Here is a 17602-nt window from a genome sequence, read left to right on the forward strand (position 1 = left end):
GGGGAACCGACTTCATAATATATGAACCTTGCTTCGCCCCTCTTGGCTCCCCTGGTTGAAAACATTTGAAAAATAACAATAATGTCAAATTGATTAATTCCCACAGTCCCCTAGAACATGAATGACCCTGTTGTGCTTGCCGTCACGGAGGAATTTTCACATTACAAATGATTGCACTAACGGAGTCAATGAGAGGAGAGAAGAAGAGAGAGAACAGAGGTGGGGAAGGAAAGAGGGAGGAAAGATGAATGGAGGGATGAAGAGTTAAATGAGTCTATAGAAGGGACGGAGAGAGTAAAAGAGAGAGCAGGAGGGAGAGGTTTAGGGAAGCCTGATTTCACTGCTGGGTCAGTGAATTGATACAGACACACCAGTGCCCAGGAATGTTAAATGTGACCTCCTGCCCAGATGTTCCTAGTCAAGCTGAATAAGCCGAGTAAAACACGATACCACGGATAACATTCCTTTACACAGCCACTCCTGTGCCGCATTTTCACAACACCTTCCTTTTATCCTTGCTTTTTCCTCTAATAATAAGAAGAAGTAGTTAGCCGTGTTACAATAAGGGTGGGGAGACTTGAACTAGCAGAGGGGTGTCCTAGCTACCCTGCCACATGTTCCTCTGCGATAGAATAACTGCAAACCAGACCCTTATGCAAGCTGTCTACAACACTAAAAACACATATGTGTACAGATCAGCAAATGTGAAACCCCGGACAAACTAAACCGCCTCACAGTACCTGCTCAGTTAAAAGAGAGGGAAAAAGAGATGGATATGCGAAGGCGGATGGAAATGATATCCTGGGGTAGGCTACGCATGTCCTCGTTTCATTTTCAATATTACATGCGGAATGGCACTCCAAACCCCGGCAGATCAATACAGCTAACTTGACACACATTAGCACCATGAAAGAAACATGACTACTGAGACTAGCCCTGTCAGGAGTCATTACGCTGGAGATAACGCTAAGAGAGGGAGAAACATGAGAGACATTTGAAAATAGAATGTAGAAGGAAAAAATATATATATAAATATTGAGTCAGTATGATCTTACCTGTTTGTTGTACTTGTTGATGGTTTGACTGCTGTACTCGGAGCAGTGGTCAGATCCAAGGGAAATGTTATCTCCGGTGCCAACGAAGGTGTTGGCAGGGGGCAGGTCCTGAACAGCCTGATGCTTTTTCCCGGCCGTGGGCGACTGGGGGTGGAGCTGGACCGTGGGCAGTGGTGAGCTGGACTTGTAGTGCCGGGCCAAATCCGGGCTTCCGGGCCCTCCGTTAACAGAGCGGTACCTGCCCATCCCGGGGCTGTCGGACAGCTTCTCGTTGACACCGTCGTAGCGCTGGCCGTTGGGCTTGGAGGCCTCGACGGTGACAATGCTGCTGTACAACGGCTGTTTGTTCTTCTTGTTCTTCTTGGGCTTCTTGCCCTTGTCATGCTGCTGAGGGGTGAAGAAGTCCTCGTGGTCCTTCTTGCCCGCCTCGTAGCCATTCTTGTTCTTGGGGCGGCAGTAGCGAGCCATGACCACGATGAGGATGATGAGGATTACCGTCATGATGCCCGACACCACGCCGATGACAATGCTCAGTCGCTGCTTGCCCAGGTCGTAGTTGGGGTCACCGGCGATGTTGGTATTGAGCGGAGTGCCCAGGCTCTTAGCCACCTGGGCCTCAACGATGGTGGAGTTGGAGAGGGTCTCGTTGACATAGACGTGCACCATGGTGGTGGTGCTCTGCGAGGGCTGGCCACTGTCGTTCACCTGGACCACCAGTCTGTGGAGGCCATAGTGTTTCTGCTCCAGCTTCCCCACCAGTGAGATGACCCCACTTCCCCCGTCGATCTCAAACAGTTTGAAAGGGTTGCCCCCGATGATACTGTAGTTTAGGTCAGCGTTGATCCCTGTGTCGGTATCGGTGGCCATGACAGTTCGTACTACAGTCCTAACATTGCTGGAGGGGGGCAGGAGGGTGTATGAGCTATTGATGGGGAAGGTAACGGTCGGCGGGTTGTCGTTCTCGTCCATCACGAAGAGTGACACGGTGGCAGTGGCTGATCTGGGTGGGTCTCCGCTGTCCACAGCCTTGACCCGGAACGTGTAGGTGGTTTTCTGCTCGCGGTCAAACGACATGGTGGAGAAAATGGTTCCTGTGTCGTTCTCAATGGAGAAGATCTCCTCCTCTTCCTCGATGAAGAGGCTCATTTCTGCGTTCTGGCCTTTGTCGGCGTCAATGACGGTCACCATGCCAACAGGGCTGTTGGGTGTAAGGTTCTCTTTGACGTAGAAGGTGAACACATCCTGCATGAATTTAGGCTCATTGTCATTCTTATCAGCCACTAAGACTACCACAGTGGCTGACCCCTGAAGTATGGGCATGCCCTTATCTTTAGCTATCACTTTGAACTGGTACCTCTCTGTTTGTTCTCTGTCCAGAATGGTGTTTACTCTGATGTCACCGTTGTCGGCATTAATGGAGAATATCCCATTCACAGAGGAATCGAGGGAGTAGGCGATTTCCGCGTTCTTGCCACTATCAGCATCTATGGCCTGTACAGTGGTCACCCTCTCGCCGGGGGCATTGTTTTCTGGAAAGGACACCTCCACCACGTTCTGGCTAAAGATGGGTGGGTTGTCGTTGAAGTCGCCCACCTTTACGATGAGCGAGTTATTACTGGCCAGGCTAGGGCTTCCTGAGTCCACCGCCACGATGACCACGTTGTACTCCTGTGTGGCCTCATAGTCCAGCGGCGCTGATGTATGGAGGAAGTATTTCTTCTTATTCATCTCACCCTCAATCTCACTGGCCGGTTTGAGCTGGAAGGGCACGTCACCCACCACGGTGCAGGTCACGATGCCGTTCTCCCCCTGGTCGCGGTCTGACACCTGGACCAAAGCTATAGGCGTGTCCACCACTACATCCTCAGCCACGTTGGCCACTCCATCCTTCAGGAAGATGCGTCCGATCTTACGAATCTCGATAGCTGGCACGTTGTCGTTCTCATCCTTGATGTTGAGAACCACGGTGGCCTTGTCCATTTTGGGCGGCTGGCCTCGGTCCCTCGCCATCACAGTGAAGCGCAGTTGGCTCACCTCCTCGCGGTCAATACGATGGAGCACGCTCAGCCACCCAGAGCTCTCGTCCAGCCTCAATAGCCTACGCACTGACTCTGTGGCTGCGCCGAATACATACTCAATCTGACCGTTCACCCCAACGTCTGCGTCAGCTGCTTTCAGCTGCAGAATGGGGGCACCAGGGGAGCTGTTCTCCGGCAGGTCAGCTTCATACACAGCCTTCTCAAAGCGGGGGCTGTTGTCATTCACATCAGTGATCATCACCCTCAGGATGGCTTGGGAAGAGCGTGGGGGGTCGCCCCCATCCCTAACACGCAGGGTGAGCTCATACGAGTCCCTCTGCTCCCTGTCCAGTGCCCCTTTAATGATGAGCTGCGGCTGCTTCTCCCCGTCGGTTGTGTCAGCAACTTGCAGTTCAAAGACGCTGCTCCTGCCTGCCCCCTCGTCGAATCTCCTGTCAGCCCCGCGACCACCTGAGCTGGAGCCCAGGCGCCTGGAGCTCTCCCCGCTGTCTTGAATAAGCTCATATCTCTCAATTCCGTTCCTACCGAAATCTCTGTCGGTGGCCGTGGGTAGAAGATAGAGAGTGCCAATCGGCCTGTTCTCCTCCACCGATAGGGTCAGCACGGGAGATGGGAAAGACGGGGTGTTATCATTTATATCTAAAATAATGACTTTCCCCTCGAACAGGTCAACCCAGCTCTGCGCCGGTCCAATTACTGACACTTCAAAATCTATGAAACACTCGTTTTCATCAAATATCATTTGACACTGCTGTAATTTTTCACGGTCTATCCGCCGTTCATTGGTGGTCAGCTCGCCTGTTATATTATCTATTTTGAAAAAATCAGATCCGGACTCGAGGGTAAATGTCACCTCGCCAGACCCGGCAACGATTCCGAGGTCCACGGCTACGTTCCCTACCCTGACATCCGCGGGTCCCTCCTCAGCCAAGCGATATCGGAGCACTTGCTTAGCAGCAGGCTGATTCAGCAGCTGCAGGATGAGTATACTGTAGCATAAATAGTCCACTGCGCCAGTAGTCCTCATTGTTCCCCGCAATGTAATGAATGGATTTTAAAGCCTTGAATCAAATGAGGATGTCGTTTACTTGCTGGTATACTGTTTGGAAAACAATAATTTTCGTTCTCAGATTATTTGTAGTCCTCCATTTCAGGAGGTGTGAGACTTCATCCTCCGGACGTCTTCCCACACCGCTTCGACTGCACTGAATAAGAGCAAGTGGACGGGCTCTCCTCTCCCCCTTTTCCACCGAATTAATGTTTCTTTCCTTCTTTCAATATAAACTGGGAAAAACACAATCGAAACAGTCCGTTCAGTCCGGCCATGAATTCATTAGGAATCCGAATATTTTATGCGCGTAAAGAGAAACGCTATCTTATTTAATTGAAATTTAAAATCAGTCCAAGTATTTTCAGTTACAAAAAAATCTTCCCAGATCGATATAGAAATGATGTAAATGGTCAAAATCCTAATTTCCCCGTCCGAAGATATGTCCAATACGGTAGTGGCAATGGAATGCCCACACAGATTCCCAAGTTGTGGTGATACAGTAGCCTACTTTACGGAGGGTCTCGTCCTCTTACCTTGAAGCAGTGGAGAAGCAGTGATTGTGTGTCCAGTTGCTTATCCAAGCAGAATCCGAGCGCTCTGATTCATTTACCTCCACTCACTTATAACAAGCAGTCTGTGTTTTATAGTTCACACAGTTACAGGCAATAGGGAGAGGAATAAATACAAAATAAACTCCCCAGCACAAAACCTCTGACCACGCGGGAATAACAAAAATGAAACAAACACGGACAATTGTAATTCCGATGTAGATATTGTGAAATTCCTACGAGAGAATCTTCATAGTGTCCCGCAATTCTCAATCCAAGCGTCCCTTTCTCACCTGCATAAGCGCCGCGTGCGTTTGCAGCCCCTATCTGCGGCACTGTGAGAGCGATTCACAAATGATATTGCAGTCTCGCGCGCTCTCTCCACCCCCTCCAGTTTATTTCCCCAGCGCACGTAACCAGGTCTGAACTTGGTCGGTATATATGTTTAGTCTGGAGGGTAGCCGAAGAAGTATGTGTTGAAATGAGAGGGAGAGAGGGAGGGAGAGAGATAAATAAAATGTGGTATTTTTCTTGTTAGCATAAAGGGAAAGATGTGTTCACATACGACCCATTCTAATGGTCTTAGTCAGGAAGCGGGGGTATAGTGAGATGGTCCGGAAAATATACATTCTTCCATGGACCCTTTTACGGAGGATGGCGTTTCATTCATTCGATGCGTAAATTGCATTATGGCTTATAATGTGCCAATAGCAAATATTCGACTGCCGCACTTGACATCATGGTGCTTTGGTTATTACACAGACATATAGGATGTATTTAGGCCTACAGTAGACGGTGCTATGAAACCCGTAAATCTATTTCTCACTAAAGTTGAGACAGTCGCCGCTCAATTTCGAATGATGGCTCGACTATATCAATGCGCTGCCAGTTCCGTTTTCTGTCAAAGCATTTTCATAAACTTTTACGCATGTTTTACGCATGTACGATGCAATATCCAAGTCATATATGTAACCAATTACGCTCCCTCGTCCATGATTTCTACATGATTTGTTTTTTTCCCAGGCTAGTACGACCAAACTGGGAGATGTGATTCTGAGTGCAGCGATGTGGTTACTGTGGTTAATGAATGTGTGTGGTCGCTTAAGGCTTGATTCTCTCCGGAGCACCAAGCTCAGTGTATTCGCTTTCAGCTCCTTATTTTTATCCCGTTTCTTTTGTTACCTACAGTAGTCTCTTATTTCCATGACTGGAGCCGAGACACCTCGGTGGATGGGTAGTCAGTGTCTGCGACTCCGCCACTGCGCAACCCACCCAGAACTATCCCAATTAAAAGCGAGCGTGATTCTGTAATCGGTGTAGTCCTCGGGTATTTTATATCAGATGCATGAGTGGATTAACGTCATAACGTAAAAATATATCAGAATATGCTAGTGAAATGTGCTTTTTCAGTATAGAAGTGGTTCAGATATTCAAAATGTCTATGGTAGACATTTTTGGGGTTTGGGACATAAATTGACATTGAAAGAATACCCTCTGAAGCCTCAGATCAGCAGCTTAGCCTATTTCAATGTACCTTTATTTAACTAGGCAAGTCATTTAAGAACACAGTCTTATTTACTGTCACGGCCTAGGAACAGTGAGTTTAGGGGCAGAACGACAGATTGTTATCTTGTCAGCTCAGGGACTCAATCTTGCAACCTTTCGGTTACTAGTCCAACGCTCTAACCACTAGGCTAGACATAGTGAGCTCATTGTAGGACATTTTACTCTATACAGTTCCGTAGGAAATTATTCATACCCCTTGACTTGTTCCACATTTTGTTACCTTACAGCCTTATTCTAAAATGTATTAAATAAAAACAATTCCTCAGCAATCTAAACACAATACCCCATAATGAAATCACAATACCCCATAACGACATCACAATACCCCATAATGACATCACAATACCCCATAACAACAAAGCAAAAACAGGTTTTTAGAAATGTTAGCAAATGTATAAAAAAAATAAACAGAAATACCTTATTTACATAAGTATTCAGACCCTTTGCTGTGAGACTCAAAATTGAGCTCAAGTGCATCCTGTTTCCATTGATCATCCTTGAGATGTTTCTACAACTTCATTGGAGTCCACCTGTGGTCAATTAAATTGATTGGACATGATTTGGAAAAGCACACACCTGTCTATATAAGGTCCCACAGTTGACAGTGCATCTCAGAGCAAAAACCAAGCTATGAGGTCAAAGGAATTGTCTGTAAAGCTCTGATATTGCGTCGAGGCACAGATCTGGGGAAGGGTACCAAAAAATTTCTGCAGCATTGAAGGTCCCCAAGAACACAATGGCCTCCATCATTCTTAAGGGGAAGAAGTTTGGAACCATCAAGACTCTCCTTTGAGATGGCCGCCCGGCAAAACTGAGCAATCAGGGGACAATGGCCTTGGTCAGGGAGGTGACCAAGAACCTGATGGTCACTCTGACAGAGCTAATCTGTGGAGATGGGAGAACTTTCTAGAAGGACAACCATCTCTGCTTCACTCCACCAATCTGGCTTTTATGGTAGAATGGCTAGACAGAAGCCACTCCTCAGTAAAAGGCACATGACAGCCCGCTTGGAGTTTTCCAAAAGGCACCTCAGACTGGGGTGAAGGTTCACCTTGCAACAGGACTATAACCCGAAGCACACAGCCAAGACAACACAGTAGTGGCTTCGGGTCAAGTCTCTGAATGTCCTTGAATGGCCCAGCCAGAGCCCAGACTTGAACCCGATTTAACATCTCTGTAGAGACCTGAAGATAGTTGTACAGCAACTTTCCGCATCCATCCTGTCAAAGCTTGTGAGAAGAATGGGAGAAACTCTCCAAATACAGGTTTGCAATGCTTGTAGCATCATACCCAAGAAGACTTCATTGCTGCCAAAGGTGCTTCAACAATGTACTACGTAAAGGGTCTGAATACTTATAAAAATGTGTTGTTTTTTTGTAAAAAAAAATAATAAAAAAAATAGCAAAGATTTCTAAAAACCATTTTTTTGCTGTCATTATGGGGTATTGTGTGTGAATTGATGAGAGGGAAAAAAAACAATTTAATACATTTTAGATTAAGGCTGTAATGTGACAAAATGTGGAAAAAGTCAAGGGGTCTGAATACTTTCCGAAGACAATGTATATTAAAATACTTAAACAAGTGTAAATCTAAAACACCTTCCGTGATAAGTGATAGAATTGATCCCAAAGCGGAATCATGTACATTAATCAACCCTAATACACATGAGTGCATCACGTGAACGCCAGCATTCATAATTACATCTGCGCGTAAAGGGCTTCCCCTTTCTCCCATGTCACATGGGGAGAACCGTGTATCCCACAGTGCTGTGCGTGCGCTGAGGGTGTAGCATCACAGTAAAATAAAAGGAGAAAGGCAACGAGTCTTTTACTGTTCCAGCTGCATTCTGAAGCTCCTCTGATTTCCTGCAGTGGCCAGCCCAGATCCCCGCTCTTCATCGCCCTCTGTCGTTGGCTAATATTTATGATGACAATGCTCTTGACATACAGGGAGGAGGTTAAGGGATCCTTTTTTGATTGGCACTTGGGTTATGTATGTTCACATCTTTATTGGACGGGACAACATGTTTATTTAAACTATCTGTAGGCTTAGTTGTCATTTTCTCCACCAAGGCCAGACACAATTCTAACACTTTTTTTTGTAAAATGTATGTAAGTATGTATGTCCTTGATGATTACAAATGCATTCAAAAACAGTACAATAGACCACTAGAGGGTGTCACCCTATTCGATTGGACAAAACAATTATAGATTTGCATATGCATGATTTAGGAAGTTCATTTAAATTATTTCACCATGCAACAATATGCTAATTTGTCCTTTTCTCAAACACTCCATAAGATACTGTAGAAGTACAATTTCCATCTCATAGTGTGAGACAGTAGGTGAACATTTGGTAAACACTTGTTTGTTAATGTGCTGAATATTCCAGTTTCTCGTCTGGTTCTCTATAGGAACACAACCACAGAGTAAATCATGACATAGATAATGACATAATCATTAACCATCAACGAAAATGAAATTTTCATGAAATTATCCTATTCACCAGGGGAAAAAAATGTAAAAGTTATTTGGAAGAAACATTACTTCCAGTAGTAATTCATAAATCCATGTGGGGATAAACCAGTGAGAAGTTGAACACATATATCCATCTCCTCTCTAAAAATACCCCCATAACTTCTCTTCATCTTTAACTCTATAGGAGGTATGCCTCACTGTGGCGGCCAGCAGAACTATTTTTGGGTTAATAATAAATGCACCAATCGCTTTGAAGTGGGGGTTCTGGTTCCTGTGGTCCCACAGGCGTCTGTATACATGTGTCTGTTGCTGAGTGACGCTAAGCTAAGGCTGTGGCACCAGGTGTTGGGACTTTACCAAGGCTAACACGCTCAATTAATGATGGGTTCCACATTCGCTAGACTCCGGCAAGAGAAGAAAACTTTCCCCATTTACATATTGGTGGCACACAGCATATTCCTTATCAATCAGCTTCAACAACCAGGAGTATTTAATTTTGCTCACTGTGTTTTTCCCTCCTTCCGGTACAGTTTTTAAAACCACACAGATTATTTTTGTTCCCATCTTTGAGTTCTATATATGCTTAGTTCTCTACCAATGGATGCAGTTCTACCACAGGAAGTTGTTGTAAAGTTAATTGGGGAGGAGTGCCTTGTGGTAATGCCTGGAGCAGAATTAGTGGAAGGGTATCAAATACACCAAACACATGTTTTCCATGTGTTTGATGCCATTCCATTTACTCCATTCCGGCCATTATTATGAGCCGTCTTCCCCTCAGCAGCCTCCTGTGATTACAACGGCATTGGAGGTTTTTAAAGGGGTGTGTAACGATATTCGTAGGTGGAAGAAGGTGAAGAGGACCAAGGTGCAGCGTGGTACGTGTTCATGGTAAATTTAATAAAGAAACTGAACACTAGAACAAAAAAACAACAAAGCGGAACAAACGAAACAGTTCTGTCTGGTGCAGACACACAAAGACAGAAAACAACAACCCACACCCATAGTGGGAAAACAGGCTGCCTAAGTATGGTTCTCAATCAGAGACAACGATAACCCCCCCATAGGTGCGGACTAAAAACCTAAACCCCTAGGGGAGGGTCTGGGTGGGCATCTGTCCGCGGTGGCGGCTCTGGCGCGGGACGTGGACCCCACTCCACCATAGTCTTGGCCCACCTAAGTGGCGCCTGTGGAGTGAAGGGCGACTGGCAGCTCCTGACTGACGGGCGGCTCTGGCAGCTCCTGACTGACGGGCGGCTCTGGCAGCTCCTGTCTGACGGGCGGCTCTGGCAGCTCCTGACTACCGGGTGGCTCTGGCAGCATCGGACATGAGGGAGGTTCTGGAAGCGCTGGACAGAAGGGAGGCTCTGGATGCGCTGGACAGGAGGGAGGCTCTGGAAGCGCTGGACAGGCGGGAGCACCTGGAGGGAGGAGACGGAGAGCCAGGAGGCCTGGTGCATGGAGGAGTCACCAGATGGACCGGACCGTGGAGGCGCACTGGAGGTCTCGAGCATCGAGCCTGCACAACCTGTCCTGGCTGGATACTCCCTGTAGTCCGGCAATTGCGGCGGGGTGGAACAGACAGCACTGGGCCTTGCTGACGAACCGAGGGACACCGTGCGTAGGGCTGGTGCTATATAACCCGGGCCAAGGAGACGCACTGAAGACCAGATGCACTGAGCCGGCTTCATTATTCCTGGCTCGATGACCACTCTAGCCCGGCCGATACGAGGAGCTGCGATGTAGCGCACCGGGCTATGCCTGCGCACTGGGGACACATAACACGGTGCCTGCCCGGTCAACCTCTCACCACAGTAAGCACGGGGAGTTGGCACAGGTCTCCTACCTGACTTAGCCACACTCCCCGTGTGCCCCCACCAATAAATGTTTGGGGCTGCCTCTCGGGCTTCCTTGCAGCCGTGTTCCCTCAAAGCACTGGCTCCCTTTACTTGCTGCCTCTGCTCTCCTGGCTGCCTCCACCTGTTCCCATGGGAGGTGATCCCTTCCAGCCAGGATCTCCTCCCATGTGTAGGAATCATTCCCGTCCAGAATGTCCTCCCCTGTCCATGAGTCCATTCCAAGCTGCTCCTGGTTACCACGCTGCTTGGCCCTTTTTTGTCGGGTAGTTCTGTAACGGCTGTTGGAAGGAGAGGACCAAGGTGGAGCGTGGTATGTGTCCTTATTTATTTAATGAACACGGAAATCACAAAAATAACAAAGCGAACGACCGAAACAGTTCTGGCTGGTGCAGACACACAACAGAAAACAACTACCCATTATGGGAAAAATATGGTTCTCAATCAGAGACAACGATAACCAGCTGCCTCTGATTGGGAACCATACCCAGGCCTAAACGTAGAAACACAACACCTAGGCATACAACATAGAATAGTATCTTCTTCACTCAACGTTAAACCTCACGTTTAACACCAGATGCATCAAACTCTTTGCGTTCCGACGGAATTCGTTCATTGTCAATGTAGCAGTCCGCGATGCTGCGTTGGGGATGCCAAACTAGGCTGTGATGCATGCTGTGTACTGCGTGTACTGCGTTGCTTTAGCATGCGGTGGTACAAACAGAAGTCCAGAAACAGCCAAGGCAGTTAGCTAGCTATCTAACCACAAAGCGAACCACTTTGCTAGATACTTTAGCTAAGAAATTGCCAGCACCTAGCTTCCACTTTCTAGCTATTCATTTCACATTCAACTGAACATGTAATCTAATCATATTGCCAATGTGTCTCCATGCAGCATTTTTCCCGGTTGAACACGGCAGGGAACCCAGAGACAGAGAAATTGACCTTCACATTTACATTTACATGCTGCAAACTTTTCTGCAACCTTTGCGAAGCACATGTGCTTCAAGTACAGAAAATGCAAACTAGACAACGCACAACTCTTGCGCATTTGTCGGACATAGGGCATTACACGCATCGCTTACGGTGGGTTTTGTAAACATGGATTATATTTTTCATATCAGCGAGAAATAATATTTATTATTTAAAAAAGGTTAAATTACTACACACCTTTTAAACTGTATGGTTTCCCAAGTTATAGTGGGAGGATCACTCACCATATCAACATAGTGGGAGGATCACACACCATATCAACATAGTGGGAGGATCACTCACCATATCAACATAGTGGGAGGATCACTCACCATATCAACATAGTGGGAGGATCACTCACCATATCAACATAGTGGGAGGATCACTCACCATATCAACATAGTGGGAGGATCACTCACCATATCAACATAGTGGGAGGATCACTCACCATATCAACATAGTGGGAGGATCACTCACCATATCAACATAGTGGGAGGATCACTCACCATATCAACATAGTGGGAGGATCACTCACCATATCAACATATAGTGGGAGGATCACTCACCATATCAACATAGTGGGAGGATCACTCACCATATCAACATAGTGGGAGGATCACTCACCATATCAACATAGTGGGAGGATCACTCACCATATCAACATAGTGGGAGGATCACTCACCATATCAACATAGTGGGAGGATCACTCACCATATCAACATAGTGGGAGGATCACTCACCATATCAACATAGTGGGAGGATCACTCACCATATCAACATAGTGGGAGGATCACTCATATCCATAGTGGGATATCAACCATATCAACATAGGGAGGATCACTCACCATATCAACATAGTGGGAGGATCACTCACCATATCAACATAGTGGGAGGATCACTCACCATATCACATAGTGGGAGGATCACCATATCAACATAGTAGTGGGAGGATCACTCACCATATCACATAGTGGGAGGATCACCATATCAACATAGTGGGAGGATCACTCACCATATCAACATAGTGGGAGGATCACTCACCATATCACATAGTGGGAGGATCACTCACCATATCAACACCATATCAACATAGTGGGAGGATCACTCACCATATCAACATAGTGGGAGGATCACTCACCATATCAACATAGTGGGAGGATCACTCACCATATCAACATAGTGGGAGGATCACTCACCATATCAACATAGTGGGAGGATCATCACATATCAACCATATCAACATAGTGGGAGGATCACTCACCATATCAACATAGTGGGAGGATCACTCACCATATCAACATAGTGGGAGGATCACTCACCATATCAACATAGTGGGAGGATCACTCACCATATCAACATAGTGGGAGGATCACTCACCATATCAACATAGTGGGAGGATCACTCACCATATCAACATAGTGGGAGGATCACTCACCATATCAACATAGTGGGAGGATCACTCACCATATCATCGCAAGACTCCAAGTTTACTTCGACATAATGATGATTATATGAGTATTTGAACATAAAGGCGTTTCCAACACAATTTCTCGCATCATGAATTTTACCAAAAGAAAAATATCCTACCGTGTCAAAATAACAAATTATCTGTCGACGACTATAAAATTGTATCGGAACTTCCTGTTTCCTATGACTTTACTTTGATTTTACTAACATAAAAACTGTGGAAGGAAATATGGTTATTGAAAAAGATTTGATGACTTATTTGATTTTGTCACGTGCGCTCTCCGGCCTCTAGGTAATCAGGCTGCTCGTTATGGTGTACATCTGTCACCATCGTTACACCAACCTGTGTCCGTCATCAGACACACCTGGACACCATCACCTCCCTGATTACCTTCTCATGCCTCAGCCTGATTGCCAGGCACCCCTGCTTCCACCGGCTCGTCAGGCTCTCATGCCTCAGCCGGATCGCCAGGCACCACGGCTTCCACCGGCTTGTCAGGCTCTCATGCCTCAGCCGGATCGCCAGGCACCACGGCTTCCACCGGCTCGTCAGGCTCTCATGCCTCAGCCGGATCGCCAGGCTCCACTGCTTCCACCGGCTCGTCAGGCTCTCATGCCTCTGCCCGATTGCCAGGCACCCCTGCCTCCGCCGGTCTGTCATGTTCCCGCGCATCAGCAAGGCCGTTCACCATCATTACGCACACCTGTGCATCATCAGACTCACCTGGACTCCATCACCTCCCTGATTACCTTCCCTATATATACGTCACTCCCTTTGGTTTAGTTTCCTGTCTGTGCAATGTTCTGGTTTCTTGTTTTGTTCATTTGTCAATTAAATTATGAAATTCCTGAACTTGCTTCCTGACTCCCAACGCACTCGTTACAGATGTAAAATAACTTTAGACTTGACCTGGACATGAAGCCTTAAGACTCGGGACTCAACTGTGACTTGAGACTGATTGTTAATTCTGTCCAGGTTCCTTAACATTTTGTCACTTATTTTGTGACGTAGAGTCTCCATGGGTTAGCCTTACTCTCCAAGCAGCCAGGGACAATAGCTGTAGTATCGCCCTTGCAAAACATACATGCAACAGATTGGCTAGTGAAATCAACATAAACTGTCAATCAACACAGTTAGGGTGAGATAGCAAACAGAATGCTGCAACATAGTCAAATTGTTGGGATTATAGTAAATAAATATGCAAAAGATTATTTGGTGATCAAGATTATGAACTGTTTACTTTGTAAACTCACCAGAAATGAGGCACCAAGTAACAATTACCTGCATAGACCTACTGGTCTTTTGGTGTGTTAAAATGGTTTGAAATTGATCAATTACTTATGAATCTTGCATTTGCTAATTTACTTATGAACTGTGCCTTTGGAAGCTATGTTATCTTGTTGAATTGCCTTTCAGAGGTGTAAATACATATTTGGTAAATCTATATCCCATCTAATCCTACAATAATTGCATTTCTTCATTCCATCCCTGTACTGTTGATTGCAACACTTAGACATTTCTGTGTCATGTTTTTGATGGGATACATTTTAATTTACCATTAATCTTTGTGCACATGAACGTTAGCAAGAACTCACACGGTAGAAGTTCTGTTTATTTAATCAATGTTAGGTTTCCTTTGTTATTATTTCCCGGGTTATGTCGGAGTGCCGTCTGTCTGTGACCTATGTGTCTGTCATTCTGGTTGTGCGTAATAGGAGCGCGAGTCTCCGTGCTCTTGTAAATAGGCTAAGTGGCCTGCGCGCCACGCTTAGGAGTCAGTACGTTGAATAAAATAAAAACAATAGTTCCATGTATGAATGAATGGTGATGAAATATCATGAATAATCATTTTGTCTGATTAAGATTAAGGTACCAATGGATGTGGCAATTTACTAACATTGTAGAACCAGTTTATTACTTGTAATTGCCAATTGGCTGGTTCTAGGAGGGGCTGAGTGCTTATTTGAACCTTTTTGAGCTCCCGTTAGACAATTGGATGTGTTTTTTTTTTTTTTTTTACCTTTTTTTTTAAGAACATATTCTTATTTTCAATGACGGCCTGGGAACAGTGGGTTAACTACCTTGTCAGCTCGGGGGTTTGAACTCACAACCTTCCGGTTACTAGTCCAACGCTCTAACCACTAGGCTACGCTGCGGTTTCTCAAGGTGAGGCTGTACAGTCCCTCTACCGGTGTACATTCAGATAGGACAGGTTAAGACTGATAGGGTATTTCCTTTGCACTATTGCCCGTGTATGTTTGGTAAATCTACTTGTAATATTATGTATGAAATGACCCTTTTACCATTGGATCCCCAAGACCTGTAAATAAATCTAGAATGTGCACGTCAACCTGCCTTGCCTTCTGCTGAGTTCATGCCCTTACCACTGCTACATGGCCCTTACCACTGCTACATGGCCCTTACCACTGCTACATGGCCCTTACTACTGCTACATGGCCCTTACCACTGCTACATGGCCCTTACCACTGCTACATGGCCCTTACCACTGCTACATGGCCCTTACCACTGCTACATGGCCCTTACCACTGCTACATGGCCCTTACCACTGCTACATGGCCCTTACCACTGCTACATGGCCCTTACCACTGCTACATGGCCCTTACCACTGCTACATGGCCCTTACTACTGCTACATGGCCCTTACCACTGCTACATGGCCCTTACCACTGCTACATGGCCCTTACTACTGCTACATGGCCCTTACCACTGCTACATGGCCCTTACCACTGCTACATGGCCCTTACCACTGCTACATGGCCCTTACTACTGCTACATGGCCCTTACCACTGCTACATGGCCCTTACCACTGCTACATGGCTCTTACCACTGCTACATGGCCCTTACTACTGCTACATGGCCCTTACCACTGCTACATGGCCCTTACCACTGCTACATGGCCCTTACCACTGCTACATGGCCCTTACTACTGCTACATGGCCCTTACCACTGCTACATGGCCCTTACCACTGCTACATGGCCCTTACCACTGCTACATGGCCCTTACCACTGCTACATGGCCCTTACTACTGCTACATGGCCCTTACCACTGCTACATGGCCCTTACCACTGCTACATGGCCCTTACTACTGCTACATGGCCCTTACCACTGCTACATGGCCCTTACTACTGCTACATGGCACTTACCACTGCTACATGGCCCTTACCACTGCTACATGGCCCTTACCACTGCTACATGGCCCTTACCACTGCTACATGGCCCTTACTACTGCTACATGGCCCTTACCACTGCTACATGGCCCTTACCACTGCTACATGGCCCTTACTACTGCTACATGGCCCTTACCACTGCTACATGGCCCTTACTACTGCTACATGGCCCTTACTACTGCTACATGGCCCTTACCACTGCTACATGGCCCTTACTACTGCTACATGGCCCTTACCACTGCTACATGGCCCTTACCACTGCTACATGGCCCTTACTACTGCTACATGGCCCTTACCACTGCTACATGGCCCTTACCACTGCTACATGGCCCTTACTACTGCTACATGGCCCTTACCACTGCTACATGGCCCTTACTACTGCTACATGGCCCTTACCACTGCTACATGGCCCTTACCACTGCTACATGGCCCTTACTACTGCTACATGGCCCTTACCACTGCTACATGGCCCTTACCACTGCTACATGGCCCTTACCACTGCTACATGGCCCTTACTACTGCTACATGGCCCTTACCACTGCTACATGGCCCTTACTACTGCTACATGGCCCTTACTACTGCTACATGGCCCTTACTACTGCTACATGGCCCTTACCACTGCTACATGGCCCTTACCACTGCTACATGGCCCTTACCACTGCTACATGGCCCTTACCACTGCTACATGGCCCTTACCACTGCTACATGGCCCTTACTACTGCTACATGGCCCTTACCACTGCTACATGGCCCTTACCACTGCTACATGGCCCTTACCACTGCTACATGGCCCTTACCACTACTACATGGCCCTTACCACTGCTACATGGCCCTTACCACTGCTACATGGCCCTTACCACTGCTACATGGCCCTAACTACTGCTACTGCTACATGGCCCTTACCACTGCTACATGGCCCTTACCACTGCTACATGGCCCTTACCACTGCTACATGGCCCTTACCACTGCTACATGGCCCTTACCACTGCTACATGGCCCTTACTACTGCTACATGGCCCTTACCACTGCTACATGGCCCTTACCACTGCTACATGGCCCTTACCACTGCTACATGGCCCCTACTTTACAATTGCATAATCAAACTCCGTTGTAGACAAAATAATGAAAAGGGCCAAATTATTGTTTGTTGGATCCTTACAACTAGGGACTCATGTTTGATTTGAGACTGACTTACTCTGGACAGGTCTTGTAACATTTTGTCTGATTTTGTGGCGCAGAGTCTCCATGGATTTTTTCAACTACCAGATAGGTAGCCCCAATAAATAAATCTATTTGTACCTGAACAAGTCCTTGCATGTATAGATTTGACTTGAAAAAACGGACATTGCTCTTGGAATGCATGACTGGACTGGACTCAAGACTCAT

General features: G+C 46.7%; 1 protein-coding gene across 5 annotated transcripts in view; it reads right to left on the reverse strand.

Moving 5' to 3' along the window:
* The window catches only part of pcdh7b (protocadherin 7b), a 254456-nt gene extending 249391 nt beyond the window's left edge, over positions 1-5065 (reverse strand). For 2 of the 5 annotated variants that reach the window (XM_052459306.1, XM_052459305.1), the window contains exon 1: positions 1056-5063. In XM_052459306.1, coding sequence (XP_052315266.1) covers positions 1056-4121 — 3066 coding nt within the window. In that variant the 5' untranslated portion in view covers positions 4122-5063. Of the gene's footprint in view, positions 1-1055 lie in introns of all 5 variants that reach the window. The other 3 variants (XM_052459308.1, XM_052459307.1, XM_052459309.1) reach the window with 2 other exon arrangements.
* Positions 5066-17602: the final 12537 nt, after the last annotated feature.

The sequence above is a fragment of the Oncorhynchus keta genome, chromosome 13, assembly GCF_023373465.1.
Source record: "Oncorhynchus keta strain PuntledgeMale-10-30-2019 chromosome 13, Oket_V2, whole genome shotgun sequence".
Taxonomy (NCBI): domain Eukaryota; kingdom Metazoa; phylum Chordata; class Actinopteri; order Salmoniformes; family Salmonidae; genus Oncorhynchus; species Oncorhynchus keta.